The sequence below is a fragment of the Nothoprocta perdicaria genome, unplaced genomic scaffold, assembly GCF_003342845.1.
Source record: "Nothoprocta perdicaria isolate Ctin4 unplaced genomic scaffold, notPer1 scaffold_426, whole genome shotgun sequence".
Lineage (NCBI taxonomy): Eukaryota > Metazoa > Chordata > Aves > Tinamiformes > Tinamidae > Nothoprocta > Nothoprocta perdicaria.
The window spans coordinates 18,106-38,773 of NW_020455673.1; the positions used below are offsets into that span (position 1 = coordinate 18,106).

At 42.4% G+C, this 20,668-nt stretch overlaps 1 protein-coding gene across 1 annotated transcript in view; it reads right to left on the reverse strand.

Moving 5' to 3' along the window:
* Positions 1–4,645: 4,645 nt before the first annotated feature.
* ADPRHL1 (ADP-ribosylhydrolase like 1) overlaps positions 4,646–20,668 on the reverse strand; it is a 21,477-nt gene continuing 5,454 nt past the window's right edge. Inside the window, exons 2-6 of the mRNA XM_026046189.1 lie at positions 14,817–14,942; positions 12,530–12,670; positions 10,291–10,418; positions 7,222–7,354; positions 4,646–4,891 (exon numbers count right to left, since the gene is read on the reverse strand). Of these exons, the coding sequence (XP_025901974.1) occupies positions 4,734–4,891; positions 7,222–7,354; positions 10,291–10,418; positions 12,530–12,670; positions 14,817–14,942 (686 nt within the window). The 3' untranslated portion in view covers positions 4,646–4,733. The remainder of the gene's footprint in view (positions 4,892–7,221; positions 7,355–10,290; positions 10,419–12,529; positions 12,671–14,816; positions 14,943–20,668) is intronic.

Genomic DNA, 20,668 nt, shown 5'->3' on the forward strand with positions numbered 1-20,668 from the left:
CTGACAATGCAAGGCTGCCAATGTTGTGCCAAGATCTCCATTTGTTGCAACTAGGAAGATTTTTGGAATAAGAAAACAGAATTCAGGGTATAACTGAGGCTAAAGATATCCTGGATCCTCTCGATCCTTTAGCCAGCCTATTGATTGAGAGTTTTCCACTGTAGAACACTGTCTCTCTCAGAATCACAGTATCACAGAAACCCAGAATGTTCAAGGTTGGAAGGAACTTCTAGAGATCATCTAGTCCAATTCCCGGCTCCAGCAGGGACACCCAGAGCACGGGGCACAGGGYGGCATCCAGGYGGGTGTGGAGACCTCCAGAGAAGGAGACTCCACAGCCTCCCTGGGCAGCCTGTGCCAGGGCTCTGTCACCCYCACAGTGAAGAAGTTCCTCCTCACATGCAGATGGAGCTTTCTGTGTTTCAACTTGTACCCATTGCCTCTTGTCCTGYCACTGGCCACCAGTGAGAAGAGCTTGGCCCCTTCCTCCCTACATTCCCCCTTCGTGTACTTATACATATTGACCAGATCCCCTCTCAGCCTTTTCTTCTCCAGAGAAAATAGGCACAACTCGCTCAGTCTCTCCTCAAACAAGAGATGTTTCATTCCCTCAGAAGTATCCCATATATTCAGAAACAAACACAGAGTCATAAACATCACAATTTAGGGTCACCTCTGATCTCTCAGAAAGGTAGTGGAACAAGATGCTCTGCTTGCCTCTCCCATCTGCGCTATTTTGGATGCAACAAATAAATAATCACAGTAAAGTGTGGACTCATTGGACTAGTCCTGCTTCCAGTGAAGTCCATTGAAAAAGATAAATCTCCTTTGTCATGAGGATTAACAATAGCTAATCACTTATGAACTATAGAATTTGAACCACTTCTACAAAATGTCTTACTGGTGAGCTCTGTTTAGGCTTTTCCTTTGGCACTGTAGGTAAAATATACATTAGAGCATTGTCATATGATGCCTCCTGAACTGTGGAATTAACAGGAATACTGCATTGCCTTAAGTACCAAGACATGTTGCATTGGCTGAATGTGTGCTCCATAGTCACCCAAAAATGGCAGAAGAGCAAACAGCTACAGCACTCATGTAGGGCATCTGCAGTCCTTCCAGGATGACCTAACATGCCAACCAGCATTACAGCCTCGTAAATCCGAAATCTGTTCTGTGTAAGGATCATGATATAATGAAAAAGCCCTGGTATCACCTCATAAAGCGATRAAATTTCTTTCCACAATGCTGGGAAAACAGCATGCTACCTCCTCAGTARGAAGAGCAAAGAATCAGGGTTCCTCAGGCATTTGAGGTCATCACCATTTTCAACAGGCCAAAACATCATCTTTAATAATTTTTTTTCACTGCTTTTCCCAACTTGCAATTGTCTGTTTTTAAACAACATGACTTATCAGCAGAGTATGTTAAACTTCATAGCAATTTTATATAGTCAACTGCTGTCCCACCTGTAATAACAGGGCAGCTATTTCCCTATGCCCATGGGGAACCCCAAACCAGCAGATAGCTCTCTGTAAAAGTCACTTCCCAGCTCTGGGCACTGGGCAGAGGGCAGGGCCTGCCCACATTGCTCCCTGCCRCCATGCAAGGGTCTCACACAGACTTCAGCCCTCTCCCAAGGCCCTCTCTGTCCCAGGAGATGCTGATGTGGTGCTGCCTTCACACACTGCTGCTTTCAGCATGTTTTCAGTATCTGGAAGGCACATCRTTTTGATGTGTGGAAGAGGCCACTTTCAAATGTTTCCTGTCTTCCTGACTCATGAATAACTAAATGCGTGTTAAGATGCAGACAGGCTGTTTACTTCTTTATTTATAGGTACTTTGGTGACACTTATCACGGCAATATCTGAGTGGCAAAAGCCTGATGTGCTAACAGCCCCAGTGCAACCTTATCCAGAGGCTGGCTGATCCCAGGGAAGGCCTCTGTGCCAAGACACTGCCACGTCTGGGAGCTGGGGACAACCGTAGCCTGTCCCAGGATAAGGAAGGGAGCCAAGCGCTTCCCTCCAGAACTGCATGCACCCTAAGACAACAACCAGTCTTTGCTCTTCACTGTGTCCATGCTATGTGGGCTTCTGCATAGGAGGCTATGGGGCCTGATAACATTTGTTAATGTTCAGACAACTGAAGGTGTGAAGGAATTTCAGATTTACTGTCCTTGGCACTGAGGTTTCATCCTTTTGGCTCTTATCAATCCCCACTAAAACACTCAGGTCTTCTCACTGCTGTGCTGGTTTGCTGATATTGCAAGGAGAAACTCGCCTTCTTTCCTTCTGACTTGTAATCTCTATTCCCAGTAGCTGRTATTGCAGGGAAAAACTTGTCTTATTCCCTTCTGATTTGTAATCTCTATTCCCTGTAGCTTTTTTTTTTTTTCCAGATAAATGAATGCCTCCTTGACCCTGAATTCCTTGAGTCTCCTTTTAAATACCATATCAATGTTTTCCACTTTTTCAAAGTGCAAAAGACTAGATGTCCTGGAAGAAAGTAGGAGGTGGAAGCAGTCAGGACAGATCCCATAAAAGATGAGGCAASAGTAAGGAAACAAAAGAAAACAAAAGAAAAAATGGAAAGCGCTGTTCCACTCAGAGATGTTGCCAGGGATGGATCAATTGCTCTGACTTTCTGTCCATAAAACAGTCATGAGGTGGAGCACACAAGGCACTTCAATGGTTAGATCCTCACGTCCCCAGGCATCTTGTGGCTCCCCAGCTCTGTGTGACACTTGGGTCGATGAATGGCCCATAGCCRAGGAAAGCAACGACCACCGTTGCAGCAGTTCTGCCTGGTCAGACCRATACACGGGCCTCTCTAGTGCCTCMGATGAAATGGTGGCCAACACTCTTTACCTCAGTAACTTCAGCAGTAATCCTTTAGAAGTTCAGCCTCTGTGAAACACCTTTCAACTTAAATTCCCGTATTTGCCTCTGAAATCAAAGTTGATCCACAGTCAGCATGGATATAAGGCAAGGTTGGGAGCAAAATGCTATGAGATGCCCTTTAGCAACAGTTATCAATGCTGTTTTTTTTGTGTGTGATTTTCTTTTTTCTTTGAAGGAGGGGGAAAAATCAATATATGATAGAAAATCGTACCTTATGATGGTATGTCCTTCTCTCTTCTCTATTGCTGAATTTGTTACAGGTGTGCTAGAGGCAATATAAAACTAGAAGTAATGTTTTTAGGAAGTCTTGATATTCTGTCATATCAATTCTCTTAAATCAGAAACTACGGACACAAACGATCCTTTTTTGTTTAACATAACTCCAAAGCAAACATGAAAGCATCTGGCAAAGCTGCAAAGAGAAAACATGCTAAACAACAATTTTTAAACAGTTTTTAAAGTTGCAGTACGGACAACATTGTCATACAGATATTGTCATGCAGGCTGCTATTCATAATGACTCGGATCACCTGCTCCTCTTTCTGTCACATAACATCCCAGTGATGATTCCAGCAATTGCTTACATGGAAAAAGGAGTAGGAAAGTACTTAAGTATTTTTAGCTATCTTTTTAAAATGCAGTTCAGCAGCTGAAGAAAGATAGGAGAAACCAACACCATGTAGTCAATCACTCGCTGTGGAGATCAGAAAGTGCCACATAAACCTCAGTTTCCTGAGGTGAAACATAGGGTTAAACAAAAGGGACAGGTTCTGCTTGTACTTCTTCCCTGGAATTTCAGATTGGTGCCCATTCTGTTGATACRTCACAATCGCATTTACCCAGTTCTACTTGTTTATTTTTTACTTTATAAGGCATCTTTTAGCTGAATCATGTAGTTAGATTATTTTCTCAGGGAAAAAAAAAAAAAAAGCAGTTGTGTTTTCTTCCCAGGGATTGTAGTGTTTCTTAGACTTGTGAAATGTATCACAGCCTGACAGCTGACCTATTACAACTGCTTGAAGGCCTCGGCCAAAATTCTGATACTGATACTGCAACATATAATCTCGTCAATCTAAAAATAAAGAGTGATGCTTAGAAAACGGTGCAATATTCATTTATTTACAAACATTTGTCAGTTATATAAATATTTTTGAAAGTTTGTTCTGAAGACAACAGTGAAAAAAGTGCAATTCAGATATTTTAGACCACATTGCTGTTTTGCTGCACCTTGGGTGTATTTTTAGTGTTGGCTTTTCCTTTTCTGGAAGCTTCTAATGTAACAATACCTTGCACCACAGTGCTGATGTGGGGATCAGCTGTTCATTAAAAGATAATCTGTGAAACATTAGGTCTACAAGTGTCACGGACACATTAAACTTGTGAACAAGGAGGGCAACAGTGGTGAAAGGATTGTCAAATATACAGAGAATGTCCCCATAAAAGTGTACTATCATTAGTTTTGCAGGAAAGCATTAGTTCTGAAAATTAATTTCGTATGTTGTGGTTGCTGCTCATAGCTTTTTAGGAAGTGGTATTACAGCAAGTTAGACTGAAATCAATCAAAAGAGGTTTTATTTATTTTTTTCCATTTGAAATGATCTCACCATTTAAGTAGCAATCTTTATACCCAGAAATCTCTACATCTGTGGAAAAAAAATGAATACTGGAAATATCTAACTGCTCTTGAATTATTCAGCTAGCTTCACTTGCACATATTCAACATAGAGCTATTTAGACTAACTCTCGGCCTACCCTTCAATATTAAAGCCAGTCAGTTATCTMCAAGGTTTGACATAGTCTTTATAGAAAGAGAAAATGGCAGAAACTGCTTTACTTTTCCTCTGCGGATAGTCGGTAAAGATTCTCGCCCAAGTACTCTAGCCTTTCCCTTTGTTCAAGGTCCTGGTACAAGCCTTTGGGAACCTTGCTCAGGCCATAAACCAATCCATACAAGCAACCAGCAATAGATCCCGTAGCTGCACTTTCACCTGCGGATTTAAACACAATTGCAAAGTTTTCTTAGAGTCGCTCGTAGCTACACGATCAAAGCCTGCCCTACGCTGAGGGGGAAGTATGAAGCCACTAGAGAATGAAGAGAACATAATGGCCATATCAAACCAGCCCCCAAGTTTCATGCAAACCTGCATTTTGTTTCTGGCAGTGCAAAGAGGAGGATACCCAGGGAAGAGCATATCCCCAAGGCAAGAATACTGCAGTGCTCCTGTGGGGTGTAGTCCTGAACCACAGCTGCTCTCATGGTATTTCATAACCTTCTGCAAATGTTTTTCTGTGAGTTTACCCAATCACTTCTTGCATGCACATGAACTCTCAGCATCTACAACATCTTGCAGTGAGAAGGATGTGCCTTTTATGTTTTTTGAAAGGTACATCTCCACTGGATTGTTTCAGACCATTTGCCTACTCATTATAGATGGTCTCCASTAGTTCAGGTACTGGAAGAGACAATTTAGGATTGTTCATTCTCTATCATTTTTTTCTGTGACACTTTATCCCATAGATTTCTATTATATCTACTCTGTGTCATGCATGTGTTTGGATCAGTTTASTTTTGGCATTGTTCCCTGGAGAACAAGGCTCAGACCGTCATAATCTGATGTGACTGTCACACACATCTCTCTGCCTTGCGGATTCTCACACAGGTGATTTTGAACCTGCTCACTAGCTTCTAGACAATACAATTAAGGATTAACACTGATAGATAATAAGAAATTAGGAGGTGGGAGACACATGACATGTGATTATGTTCACTCTTTATAAGATGTGTATCTGCAGGAAAGCACACTCTCCTGGTTCCCTTGCATGAAACATATTTTATCTTCATCTTTCACCCGCTTGTAGTGGGCCAAGATGTGGTAGCTCTAGGAAATTCCCTAATTCTTTTTTCTGGGTTCTCTCTTGTCTTCACTTTCCAGATGTCACTATATAGAGCATTTAGCACCATATCTAAGGAGGAAGAGAACTTCCTTGGCTGARGTCAAGGTAGATTTAGTAGAGTCCAAGTCCTTCCTATGATGTCCCTTGTGCCTGCATAACTCTCCCAGCAGATTCATGCCAATGGTAGAGGACAATCTTGAATTTCGTGTTTAATGCATACAGTGGCACATTCATAGTGCAACCAATTGGAAAAATCTGTCTTCTGTACTAAACAGGTARCAGAAATGTCTAGTGTCAGCAGGCATTCAGTATCATTAGGAAGTTTTCAAGCAGAGAGCTCTTACCCTGCAGAGCAGGAAACATGAGCTGACTACCTGCAGTGCTCCTGGCAACGTGGACACCCCTAGTTTTGCTACCCAGTAAACAAGGAATATTTTCCCAAATTAGAATTCCACCAGGCGAGTGGGTGGAAAATCACTTTGCCAAATGATAAAGTGGCAAAACTCATTTTAGGAAACAATTTTTCTTTGGTGCTTGGAGGAAAAACACAGCATGGGGTAGAATACAATGCTTGCCATGAAGGCAGGAACTGCCATGGAGAGCTGTGTCCTCTACAAACTTCCCAGTCAAATAGTCAGATTGAGCGTATGTTTTATTACATTTAAAAATGTGTTTAACACAATTTTAATGAAGGTATTAACCAAGTCCTACAGTAAAGGCCATGTCTCATCGATGGAGAGAGAGAGTGGCCAGAGGTAGGGGCATGGTAACAGACTAGAAAAAGTCAGTGCTGCAGTCAGACATTGCTTTTTAATTTGGGAAATAACCACTACTGTCCAGCAGCTCCTGCAAGCAGCTAGTCATCACTAGGAAGAAAGAGAAGGCAGAGTAATTGCAGAAGTCTGTGCTGCAGGTGAGCACCCCGGAGTGGGGAGTGTATCTTCCTTTGCAGCATGTCCCAGCATGGCACCACATGTGATTTGGAGTATCTAACTATAGTAACAGCACTCCTCTCAGTATGTGATGGTATGTGTCCGTAGGAGCGTGCAGTGAGAGGTCATGAGCTCCCACCAGGGCAGGAGGAGTGGGACAAGTCAGCAACAACAGAGGCTCTGTAACAGGTCTCACTGCGCAAAGGATGGAACAGATAACCCAAATGGTTGGGGCAGCTCCTTGGTCTCCAAGCCCAGCAGGATGCAAGTGGAAGTGTTTTCATTTGCAAAACTGCAAAAGTAACCAACTGTGTGCCTCAAGAGCACTCTTAGAGCCTCTTAGAATTTGTTTGCTTGGGTCCCCCTTACAGTTTTACCTAGGTGCTGTATTATTTTTCTCCCTCAAACTCTTACTTGGCCACGCTACGCGTGAAGGGGAGCAGTGGCCAGTTTGACCAGGAGGGGACCGAAACACGGAGTGCCTCCCTCACCTCCGTGGAACATGGAGCGGTTGCAGAGCTCGGTCCAGTCGCCGCCGCATCCCAGCAGGGCGTCGTAGGCGATCATGGGGGCGTCGTGGCCCCTTCGGCCCCCCCGGCCTTCAGAGCTCCACCGTCTGTAGGTCTACGGGAGACATGGCAGCATCAGCAGGGCTCGCTCCAGAGCTCAGTAACTTCTCCCCTACTGCTCCTTCGGGGGGAATTGCTCGTGAACAGGACGTGTCTACCACCCACATTGCTGCCTGCAGCCAGGGGCACAACAGCACTTACCCCAGAGGTGGGAATGCCTTGTAGCCCACACCCCAGCTTATCCCACCATCCCTCATGTGCTTGCCCAATCCCTTTGGTCTGTGCATCACAAAGGGGAGTTTGATATTCCTGCAATTCTTCATCTGCACTTTCTTTAAGATCTTAATTTCAGACTATGTTCATTTAGTTCTTTCTTGCCAGGCCTTTGCCAAGCCCTTCCTCACCTCTCCAACAAGCATATATTGAACAAGACTGAAAACAATTTGCAAATGTGAGAAAGAGATTTCTTGTCCGTAAGAAGAAAGTTATATTTAAAAAAAAAAAAAAAAAANNCAGAACAAAAACAAAAACACAGTAAGATTTGTCAGGGATAATTAGATATTCTCTAGACCAAGCATCTCAGAACTTACTTTTATCTGCCCGAAATTCCAAGACTTACTCAACATTTCTGCCAATTTTGTAGAAAAAATTTCCTTTCCTTTAAAGGAAATTGGCCTACAATCTCACTTTGTTTTCTGAAGTGTAAATTACAACATGGTAAGCTGAATTGTGTCTGCTAGATTTACTCGTACCTTCTGCCTATATGAAGAAAGTTTACATTTACATCTATTCACTTTCCTCTTGGCCATTATATACCTTGATGTGAAATATCTTTATACATATCAAACTAGAAGAATTGGATTTCAGCTTCACTCAGCTGCTTTTAGGTCTGCAGACTAGTGAGAACATTTATATGTTTATGCTGTCCTCTGACAGAAGCCAACTGCAAAGCCTTAATCCTGCATTTTTTATTCTGGTGAAGCAGTACTGATGCTTGTGCAGTATTACCGAAGGCAAGAGGACTAGCCGTGTAAGTGCTATTCTGGGTGAGCATGCAGGCCTCTCAAGTTTCGCTCCATTTAGCCCTCAAGATAGCTGATGTTCTGCACAGATTTGACGTCACCTCACTTATGCTGCTGGAAATTCTTTACATTAGGAGCAATGATCCTTGGGATTGAGCCTGGAGGGACTTGTCTGCCCCAAGGCTGCATTTTGCAGACTTCCCAGCAGCATAGCCTCCTCCTGGGAGGAAAGCTCTATAGTTTGGCAGCGAGACAGCTTCTCTAGCTGGCAGCAAGAGGACTGGAAACATGAAGTGGATGCAGGTGAAACACTCTCTTGTGCTACTGACCTGAGCCTCTACCACAGTCTATAGCAAATCCACAGACCCTTCCCTCACTGCAAACCCCTGCTACCAGCAATTGCAGCTGCCTCTTATTTCCTCACCTTGAAGAATCTGACCTGCTACTGGCTGACACTGCTTTTTTCTATTATTTGTAACCCTTCCTAAGTTCTTTTGTGATACAGGTTTAAGCAGCACTTGAAAGAAAGAACTCCACTAGTCCCTGAATTTGCTGATTGCCCATCTTCTGTTTTTACATTCAAGTAATGTTAATTTGTCTTTTATACCCACACGTTCCAGTTATCTCCAAATTTAATTTATACCCTTGGGCAAAATGTGATCTATGCTGCTTTGAATTTGGAGGTACAGTTTTTCTGTTGCAAAGGAAAATCTTTGTAACATTCTCAAGCAAATCCAAGCCACTTTTGAGGGCCTACCTTTCGCAGCTCCTACACGTGGTGAAGGAGGGCTTTGTCTAGCCAAAATATGCATTTAAAGGTCTGCTAAGAGGGCCACACTTAAGGGCCTTTTGCATTTGATCAAAGCCCTCTAGAAAGGCAACCAATTATGCATCCAAATACAAATGACCAGTTAGTTTGGCAGCAGTGCAAAGGAATGAGGTGGGAGGAAGGACAGTATCGGCCTACTTGGTTGAGATGGTGAAGGCATGGTGAAGGCATCTCTGCTTGCTTATTCTTCCCCTGGCTATCAAATAAACACAGTTAGTTTGTATGCAAAATGAGAGCTTTCTGTATGCTGGGGTCTCTGGATGGCCATGGAGTTTGAGAATCAAGCAATATTTTCCTTTTTTTTTGTGTTAAAATGAATAGCTCTGAAGGGCAACCTAGCTGGCCTGGAGCAAAAGAGAGACTGTGATTCTGCCTTAGGAATTTATTAATTTCTCTCTAGCTAATGATCAAGAGGGAAAAGGGTTTATTTTGATCTTCCACAAAGTTGTGTTATCTGTAAAACTGTAAGGAACAAAAATCTAATAATGATCCATGGCACTAAACTAAGAAAATTAAACTGAAAGGAGATTTTTCGGTACAGAGTGAGCAAAGTTTTTTTATTATCCACTGTCAATCTATCTTCCATTGGCACCTTTCACTGCATATATGAGCACCTAAAAATATACAAAGTGACTTCTTGGAATAGAACTGTGCTGTAACAGTCTGAAAAACCAATTGATTTATGGGAAGAGGTGACAAGAACCACATCCTTAGCTGCTAAGTGGAGAACTTGAGAAGTGCCAACAAATATCAGAAAGCTGTAAACACCAGGGAAGAAGAGGCATTATTTCTCTTAAGAGGTTGTGACTGGAAATCGTAAGACAAAAGAAAGATTATGCATGYTATAATAAAGTACAATAAGAATTGTTGTGAAACATCTCCTTGGGAGCATCTCTTGGGGTACTTAAAACAATCTGGGCCAATATTAAAGGGAACAAACCCACAAGAGCAGACAGCCACCTAAAATGTCTTTTTGTCTCCTTTTTGTTTAGTGTTTTTTTTTGTTTGTTTTGTTTTGTTTCTTTTTTGATTAAAGTTTTCCTGTCTGCTTTCGCCTTGGAAACATTGAAAAATATTAGTGTGTTCCTTTGGAAATACCTCTTTCGTTCTCTCTGAGCACTTTCTGAAGATCCAGTTTACCTTTTCTCTCTCCTCTGCATCATAGTTGTCCGGAAAGACAGGTTTGTTCTGATTTTCCTCATTGATTTCTCTCTCCTCCAAATAAAACTGCCACTTGGCTTCAAAGTAAAACCAGTGCTCCTGATATTCTGAATGCAAAAGAAATTAAGGAGGTAGCATTTCATCTCAGCAACACTTTCAGTTCTGCTGAAGTAACCTTTTAAGAAAATGACAATACTAACTGAATAGAAAAAAAATGTGTGTTTTACAGTAACATATATTAAACATATGTACTAAGTATCTACAAGGCATCATATATTTTTTGTAATAGAGCTGAACCACTTTAAAGGCCTTAACTGCAGTCCCGTACAGAAACGGGAGTTCGATTTCACTACCTTGTATTCTGAAGTGCAGAGAAAATCCAGCCTCCCTTCTCCTGAATCCATGCCCTAATTTTGCAAAATTTCAGGGAACTATTAGCTAGAACCCTAAAAAAAAAAGAAGTATTTAGAAAAGTGGAATGAAATTGTACTCTTAGGGTTCAGGCCACAGTAAGTACCTTGGGAAAAAAATGTCTCCAAAGATAAATATTGTTTGAAAGAAACTCCCAAACCCATTCATCAATTTGTTCGAAAATTGCAGTTAAAAATGCAGAAGACCTGGTGGGTATGCTTGTTTTCTAAATCATGCATTTTCATATTATTTCTAATTATTCTCCTATTATTCTCCTATTATTCCTAAATTCCTATTTTTTCCAGAAAGCRTAAGTGCTTCAGAAGTTGTTTTTTTCCTGTGTAGCACCCCAAGARGAGAGGCAACGTCATCACTTGAATGCACAGGCTGAGAAATACGGGATAAAGCCTCTGGATAGAGACTCCAGCTGCATGGAAGGCCTGTGGCTCAGTCCAAACCCCGTACCAGCACCCCATCTGAGGTGCCCAACCTACAGCTACACCTTTTCCGTAGGAAGACTYGCATTCAAGTGCATGGGGCTCTCTSTCAAGTAAAGGCAATTTAACGAGAGGAACGCTGAAKTAAGCCCTCTGCAAAAGGTAATAAAGCRGCTAAGAAAGTGCTTGCTAAATATGGAGAACTCTTCCCCGCAGGACCTCTCTGCCGTGCGCCTCAGCAGCCAAGGAGCTTAGCTGCGACGTGGGGAGACTTTTCCCGCTTCTAAAATAGGACGGCGCTCTACAATGCCGGTATTAGGGGGAGCGTGCTCCAGGGGCCCGGCTACGTGCCTCTGCCCGGCGGGGTCTGCCCTGCTGGAGTGACAGGGCCCTGCTGTAAAGCCGAGCAAAGGGGAGCTCGCTCACGCTAATCCTGCACCTGCTGCTCATAGGTCTTGTCTAAAAAAAAAAAATAAAAGTCTTAGTACAAGTGAGACACGCGGAAGAAAGAATACAGTGTCTTTCAGAAAGGCTTCCTGCTTCTTCCTCTTCTTAAAGAAGCAGCTTTTCTGCCTAGGGAAATCCTTGTTTTTGAGTGCGCCAATGAAAGATTTCCATGGAATTCAATYGTTCTCAATAACTGTCCCTCGAGATTAATCAGAAAAGCTTCTTTCCTCAAATTCATGGTATAGTTATAGGCTTTGGCCTACAGCGGGTCTCAATATTCTGAATGCAGCTCTCCTGGGCAAGGGCGAACTAAAATACTTTTGGCCAGAAAGATTACACACATTTACTAATGCAGCAATACTGCGTTTGATAGCTGCGCTCCTCTCCTTCAGAAAGAAAGGTATGACAGAAGGTATCTTAAATATTTGTTTAGAACAACAACAAGCCAAATATGAATCTGTGGCCAAAAAGTAAACAATTCCTTGCCCAAGAGACATCTACAGGTGAGCTTCTCCTGGGAAAAAAAAAAAAAAAAAAAAGAGGGATGGCAGTGGATATCATTGTGGAAAACATTGGACTGTACTAATTGATTGAGCTGAACTAATTGGTATCTGAGCATTTTTTTTTCCCTAATAACCTGCCAAATAACTTTTCTTCACCTCCCTCTCCCCCTATAATAAAACTATGCATTTTGGTATTATCCTTACTCCTTCACTTCGTATTTATGCCACCAATATACCAGGCAACTGACAGTGTAAGAGGGTACAGCCTCRTAAGAAATAATAGTCTAAACAGGTAATAAAGAAAGTATCCCATGAAGCCAGGAAATGGGGAAAGCATAAAAACTGAGCAGTGGCATTTGCTCAATGGCTTTATGGCTGCACAGATTTTTAATTACAAAACTCTTGATTCAGACAGGTTACCTGCCATGTGTCGAATGGTCTTCTTGCAATATTCCTCAGCCATTGGCACAACCTTCATCATCTCTCTTCCCCATTGCACAAGGGGTTTTCCTTGTATTGCATACGACACAAAGAGAGCTGTGCAGAGGGACCCTAGAAAGCCTGGAATTAATAGATAATAACAATTATTAACATGTGATCCATGTTTGTACCATCCTTGTCACGTCCCTAGTAAAATCATTGCCTCCTGCGTCTAGTACAGTTTACCAAATGTATATAACCTATCTCTGTCTGTTTAGAGGCTGACTCTAGGTATGTTAAAATTCTTGRTTTATATATGGTATCTGCTGTTTTATGAATTATTTTATATAGAAGGGAGTTTCTGAGGTAATATATGGAGTAATAGGACAGAAATTGATGCAGAAGTCAAAAATAAACACCAAAGATTAATGTGAAAGGGAAAAATCTTTTAATTCTAGTCACATGAAATAACTGAYGCACAAGTGATTTAACTACAAGCAATGGCTTATAGTTAAACAGATGTCGATGTTAAATCTAATACTATTTCATTTTATTCTAAGTGGATAGGTGCATTCTACCTAGCTGTTAGACAGTCGTTTTTTATTATCTTTGGGATGTATTTATTCTGAAAAAGCAATTGGCTAGGTAAGTTATGCTATCTGCATGACTAGCTGGCTCTTTGGACACAAATATATTTCAGGTGGATCTTCTCTTAATGGACACTCAAAACCTCTGCAGTGTCAGAACCTTAGARGCTCACTTCTCATATCTCCTTGCAGTAGGAGGGGTATTTCTCCAAATGCAGCAAAAACAACTTAATGCAACATCCAAAGGAAAAAATCAACTCAGTCGTTTAAATAAGCACCTGGTGAGCGCAGTGTTGGTGTGTGTACTGCACTTGACGTATGCGCCAAAAGCGCTCTCTCATGTGTGAAGGTAAGCGTGAACTTTATGTGTTTTGCTGAAGGTAAAGYCAAGTTCCTTGAGGAGGTTAGGACTCCAGATGGGACTATCACGGGTTCTGTCATGCACGAAGACGTGATGGACATGGTCATGCCAAGGGCACATCTAACCCTGGGTCCGACAGAGGCACTCAGAAACAACCAAGGGAACAGGCAGAGCTAACTCAAAGCTTCTTCCCTGGCCAGACATCATCCCAGGCACTTGCTGTAAATATTCCTAGGCGAGAAGGCAGCGACCGAGCGGATCTACAGGCTGAAAGGGGCAGTGAGGAGAGGGTGGCCAGAGGGGTCCGTGCTGAGAGTGTTGGAAGTGGGGCAGCATCCATAAGGCATGAGGGGATGGAAGGTCCCTTCCCTGCTCCTGGGGTGCCCACTCGCAGCCCCTATGGAGCCCCCAGCACTTGTCATTGCATCGGGGAAGAAACGAGGCCCCATCAGGGGGACGAGAAGCTGCATCTGCCGCTGGCGGCAGAAATAATGCAGGCGCCCTGCGGCGATTTTAATTACACGCCTTAATTGTGTTTAACAGCAACGTCCCCTTCCCCCGCTTGGCCTGATCCCTTTTGAACCTTTGTGTAGCCCTGGACTTTGCAGCGTCCTTCGTGATCTTTTCTACTTGCTCTCTAAATTGTTTTCCTCTGAATTTCATGCTCTCCTGCTGGCCTTCCCCATTGCTTCAGAGAACTGAGTATGCTGAGTATGTCACCATTTATTACAGTTTTACCTATTATTGTTTAAAGGAGACAGAACAAATATGTGCTTATGTAGTGTAAAATTATCATAGTGCCAGGTCTGTATGTTTAGAGCAACATTAAGTCTACTTACTTACGTTTTGTTTTGATAAAGTTTCAGATTTTTTCCTAAATTATATGGAGTTAGATTTTGGTGATTTTGGGGGGGGGGCTTTCTACCTTTACCTGGATATGGATATGGATATTATTGGATATGACCAGACCTGTCAACAGACAAAAATATTATTATCCGCTGAATTATAAACTTCCATGTTAAAAAATATCATCTGAATGTATATAAGCCCTAAAATTTGTTCAGGGCTAGTGACGTGAATATACTCTGGACAAGACAGGCTGTGGTTAGTAATTGGAGGGATAACTCCTATCCTTGAAATTGCTGCTTATGTAGTATATAAGAAAAGATACAAGTTTATATATGTGAAATATACTTTTAGATAATATCAGTCAAACCAAGCCCTGCAAATCTGTGTTGCAGTTCAACCAAGAGAATTTGCAGGAGCAGTCTTAGTCYCTCCTGAAGGGTTTCCCGTTAGGTACTTTAGAAAAAAAATACAGTATGTCAGTGAACATTACCTGTAGGATGGTTGTGAGTCATTCGTCCACACTCAATGCTCACTTCAATGAGCGATTCTAACCTTTCTGGCTTCCAGTATCTCATCCCTAAACACATGGCTTTTGTAGATGCTCCAAATCCAGAACCTAAAGCAAAGAGATAAAGCCAAACTTTTAACAGGAAAGGAATGATAAACAAATATGTTGATAACATTTGAAATGAGTTCAAATTGGCAAGACGAATTTGGCAATTCRTCTCATGTATGGGAATTCCTCAGGGAACTGTAAATTAGCATGCAAAGCAAGGTACAAATTTTGATAAACTCTTGGCAGAAATTTCCATCTTGTTCTGATGTTACAAGATATTCTCAATATTCAATGAAGACCACCATAGATATCAAAGAATAGTATGCTCTGTTGGCAAAAATGCTCGTTTACTTCAAGATCTGCTGTCATCCTGGCTTGTTCTTGGATGTAGCTCCAGATGCTACCGCTAGAAACAGCAGTTTAAGAAATAGCTACACTTTTACTTTTACCTTTTACCTTTATTTTATTAAAGTCTTTATGCTTCAAGCATAGCATTCAAACACTTTATATGAAGATCGTAGCTACTCTTATAATATTATAGCATTTTTTATCTTGGAGAGTCTCACGGGTAGTTCACAAAATAGTTTCTACTTCGTATGATATGAAGGGGATATGAAAAGAAAAAGAAGGCTCCAGAGTGGAACCCTGCACAGTTAGGAAATGATAGAGCTAGAGTTGCCTCTGCAACCATAAGTTAGTGTTTCTGTRTATATGCATTAGGGTACAACCTGCAATTCATGGGAATTCATGCCTCATACAGCACAGAGGTTATTTAWTGCATGGCTAATTCAGTATTTCTTTCAATCCTCAGCATTGAGTACATCATGCCAGGTGTTCAGCTTCTGAACACTTCATTCAATGGAGTTAAATTTGCTAACGAGTTTCTCTGCAGCACTTTTCACAGTAATATCAGGATCCCACAGAAGTTTTATMGAGCTTATCTTCACCACTGAGGTGATTATCTCCTCTTTGCAGCTGGTGAGCCAGTGCCCAAAAAAAGCTTTAACTCACTGCAGGCACCAAGTTGGAGATGGATAGGGTTCATTTTTTCAAAACTTAAGGGTTCCACATCACTATCTTTTCTCAGTCACACTTCCCAGTGACCTTGGATAGTTGAAAGCAATCGGCATTTCTCTACTTGGCCCCTGAAAGATACAGTGGAGAGTTATGCCAACTAATTTTAGCCTCTGTGGAATGTGCATGGTCTTTCTGTCTTTCCTTGATAGGCTGCAGGGAGATAAGTTCAGTCTCTACTAGGCAGCACTGTGGTGCAATAGGTTCACATTCAGAGTGAACGAGCAGCTGCCAAGGTCCCAGCACCAACACTGCAGACACCCAGTTTCAGAGGAGCATCCCTGGATAGTGCCCAGTGAGGCTGGAATGATCTGGCGGCTCCCCTGGAGAGCAGCCTTCAGTTTAGTTTCACCCCAAATGACTCCAACTCAGGTGGTCTAGGATCATCATAGGATCCTTAAGGATCCTTAAGGTTCTAATCTAGCCCAAAGCTTTGYTCCAGCAGGGACAGCCAGAGCAYGGGGCACAGAGCAGCATCCAGGCGGGTTTTGAAGATCTCCAGAGGAGACTCCACAACCTCCCTGGGCAGCCTGTGCCAGGACTCTGTCACCCTCACTGTTAAGAAATTTTTCCTTAAGTTCCTGTGGAACTTTTGGTGCTTCAGTTGATGGCCACTGCCTTTAGTTCTATCGCTGGCCACCACTGAAAAGAGGCTGGCCCCCTCCTCCGCACTGCCTCCCTTGAGGTATTTATACACACTGATCAGGTCCCCCCTCAGCCTCCTCTTCTCCAGGCTGAACAGGCCTCCCTCAGCCTTTGCTCAGAGGGCAGATGTTCCAGGCCCCTGATCATCCTTGTAGCCCTGCGCTGGACTCTCTCCAGTAGATCCACGTTCACATTTGAAGATTTGCTTCAAAACTGTATGCCTGATCCAAACCAAAACATTAACATACAGCCCACTGGCATCTCCAGAGAGCAATACAGACCAAGTGAGATGTGCATTGCTCTCAGGAGATGCCTCAGCTATCCTAAGCAAGCAACATAATCTAATTAAGGTAATCTAATTAGGTTGGATGAGGACATTTCTTCCTTTTCAGATCATAGTCCATTGAGAAAATTTTGAGTGGAGTAACTCTGCCAGTAACTCTGCCCAATTGCCAAGGGCAGGCTGAAAAAGGCCAAACATTTGATACATATGACATGGAGGGCTTTGCAAAATATCTTTTTTGTTCTCCGYAAGCTTGCTTCCCCACCCCTTGACAGTCCTGAGAAAGGAGAGAAAACTGAGACAGAAGCCCTCTCCAGCACTCTTCTGGCCACTGGAAATAGCTGGAGGCTTGTCCTGTGAATGGTGTGTTTTGCCTTCGGCTTCACATACGCTGCAGTTGTTGCACCTGATTACTAAGGAGCAAAGGGCAGATAATAGCATCTGCCTATCCCACAAATTACATAAAAAAGCACACAGAAGAAGCAGGAGAGAAATCACCTTCCAGAGTTTGATACAACCTGAATGGAAAATCCTAACTCCTGCTCAGAAGCCCAAATTCTTGATTAAACTATGTCTGTCTAGTTCAGCYTCAGAGAAGAGGCTGAAAATGTCTTGGTCATGACTGAACCTCCAAAGGACACAATTCATGCTGAATAATCCAATACATATAGTGCTACGTAGAATTAAGACTTGATTRTATTGAGGCACATTATATTACGATGTTATTAAATAGCATATCTTAATATATTCAAAGGTGGAGCGAACCGAAATGCTGGTTTGAAGGTGATTACCATTGCAACTTCATTATTCTTCTAGTTAAGGATGTTATATTAAAACCTTCTGAAGAATTAAATAAGCAACCTGGGTAACAAAAAAAATCCACCCGATGGCATAATGCTAGGCCTAGGCAGGGCTCCAGGGGRTTAAGCACTAGATCCACAGCATTGGTAGCTACCATTTGAATCAATCAAGTCCAGGAGAGCGAGGCTAGTCCAGCTTGGGGTGAGGTGTGTAGGGACACATAAAGACAACCTTGCAAGGTTGGACCAAAGGGCACCTTGGCAGCTCCTGCCTCTGACAGAGAGGTGATACTTGAGAAAGAGCAAAAGAAAGTATAATGATGTTTCCCCTCCATACTAAACTGCTAAACTGCTAATAACTCGGCTCCTTGATCCAGGAGGCATCTGGCTACTCATCTTTCTGTTTAATAACCCTTCACAGATTTTCCTTGGGTGAATTTGCCCAGCTATTTTTGAATCCATGTGAAATTAGTATCTACAAATCCCTCTGGCAGAGTTCTGCAGTTTAACTAGATACTGTGGGAAGAAGTTGCTCCTTCTGCTTGCTTTGAACTCATGACCTGCTAGTTTCCTTTGAAGTCTTTGCTACCTGCACTGCTTCCAGACATGGAATTCTCTCTACTCCTATAAATGTTCTCTAGAATATCTAYACTTTTACAGATCTCTTTAGTATTACCTCAGACATCACTTTCCTAGATGGATGAACACTAGCGTCTAACCATTTTTCCTATGGAAGCTGGTTTTGGCTAACCTGGCCATCCTTCCCTTTATTCATTCTAGCTCTCTTATATGATTTTGAGGGGCAGGGTGGAGGCAGTTTATTCACRTTATCCAAGTAATAGGCACTCTATGGATTTATGGAGTGATGAAAAGGTGTTTTATTTTCTGTTCTTARTCATTTCTAATATTTCATTTGCTTTTTGACTCTTGCTGAGCACTGAAGTGCTGACCTTRTAGAACTATCATAACACCAAGATCCTTTCCCTGAATGGTCATAGCAGTTAGCTCAGTAACTGTAACTGTGTATATAAAACTAMGATATTTTTCCCAAGTGTAAAATTTTTAATTTATCTACGTTGCATTTGTTCAGCTGGGTGGTCACACAGTTATTCCTCACAGTGAGGATCTTGCACAACTTGACATCGTGTTTGATAGCAGATTTTGTTGCTTCACTATTCACCTGCTTTTCCAGATAGATGTGGATATGTTCAATACCACAAGTACAACCCAAAGACCTCCTTCAATAAGAAGACTGACTGCAATCTCCTACTCTTTGTTTATTGTCTTTGAACCAGTTATTTACTTTATCTACAGGTATCTGCCTTACTCAGATTTCAGTTTCCAACTGTCAGACAACAGAGAATCACTTCTAAGCACTTAGGATATTTTTCTTTGYAGAAATGGAACAAGACATTTTCATCACAGTTCAGAAACAGCAGAGTCAAAGTATCAAAATGTTAAAAAATGTTAACAGAGCTGAATGCTCAGGAAAAACTTCACTCTGAAGCTTATCAAAACAGTAATTTGAAAGTAAGGTCTTAAAATGCAGGATGTCGGGCAAACTTGTTTAGTTCTTCTGGTAACCACAGAGATCACATAATCCTTTAACATAATTCAGGTACGCTTGCAAGGAATGTGGCGATTTAACATCCTTACAGGTGGCTATCTGACACATGGGGCAAGTTAGCGTAGGAACTGAATGTAGTGACTGTATTGAGAAGAATTTGAGCCCGGGAGCTTTGTATAGGCAATTAGGAATTACCTAATCTAGAAATTCACTCTTCAGTGAAGGGTAGAACCTGAAGAAAGTAAGACAATAGTGTTTTGATTCCCACCTACCTGAGGCATCACCTGACTGCTAGACATTCGATATCTATGGAATTATTTTACTTTTAGGTGGAATTTATGAAATTTCAATGAAAATTTAATTATGGTCATAGCAGTGTCAGGCATCACAGGAGGCAGAACATCTCCACCTCATGTCACTGATTCTTCTGAGAGGGAAAAAAAAAAAAAAAAGAGGGTTTTTGAGATGTTCAGGTGGTATTTGCCAGACCGGGCAAAGAAGATGGGTTTTACGTGTCAGTTATCATGACAGGAAATTATTTGAGTTGCAGCTGAGGATATCCCAAGAGGAAACCTCCCGCCATGGAAAGCTGGGGAGGAAAAAGACTAAAAGAAAAGATGTGGCTCCAGCACAGTTATGACCTGGAGGCATCCAGAGTGTCCGTGGCCCAGCTACTTCAATTGAATTTTCCTCAGTGTCAACCAGGAACCCTATGACAGCCGCCAAAGGGGCACTTTCTCCGTTCTGCCCAGCTCATAGTGGGGTGTACGTAATACACAGRGAGAGGAACCTGTCCCCTCGGCAGCTGTTGTGAAAAGCTGAGGCCGAGGGAGGGCTGCTTTTTCCAAGGGCGCCGGGAATAGCCATGGCACCGCGCCGCCGTGTTGGCCACGGTGCGGCATCAGCRCGCAGCAGCGCTCTGAGGGGTGCGGGGGACACCACAGCGTCACGAGCAGCCGTGGTCCTGCGGCTGCCTCTGTCTCCCTCGCTGAATGAGACCCTGTCTCTCCTCTCTTTCCAGGTTAAAGGACTCTGTGGGCAAACGTATATGTRTACATACACATGGATGTGCGTTCCTTAACTTGAAGTAGAAATTCAATTCATCATACAATAAAATAAGCACTAAGAGAGAGAAAGGAGTAGCTTCGGATAGGGAAACACTTCAAGAAATATTAGGGACGATCAGCAATATAATTATAGTTCTTAGCATTGCATCCACCTGAAGAAAACTCACACAGTATCTCTATTATCCCTCTAGTGAACACATTGACACAGAGAATCCCAAAAACTCAGCTACTTTTCCCTCCCTCCCTCCCTCCCTCCCTCCCTTCCTTCCTTCCTTCCTTCCTTCCTTCCTTCCTTCCTTCCTTCCTTCCTTCCTTCCTTCCTTCCTTCCTTCCTTCCTTCCTTCCTTCCT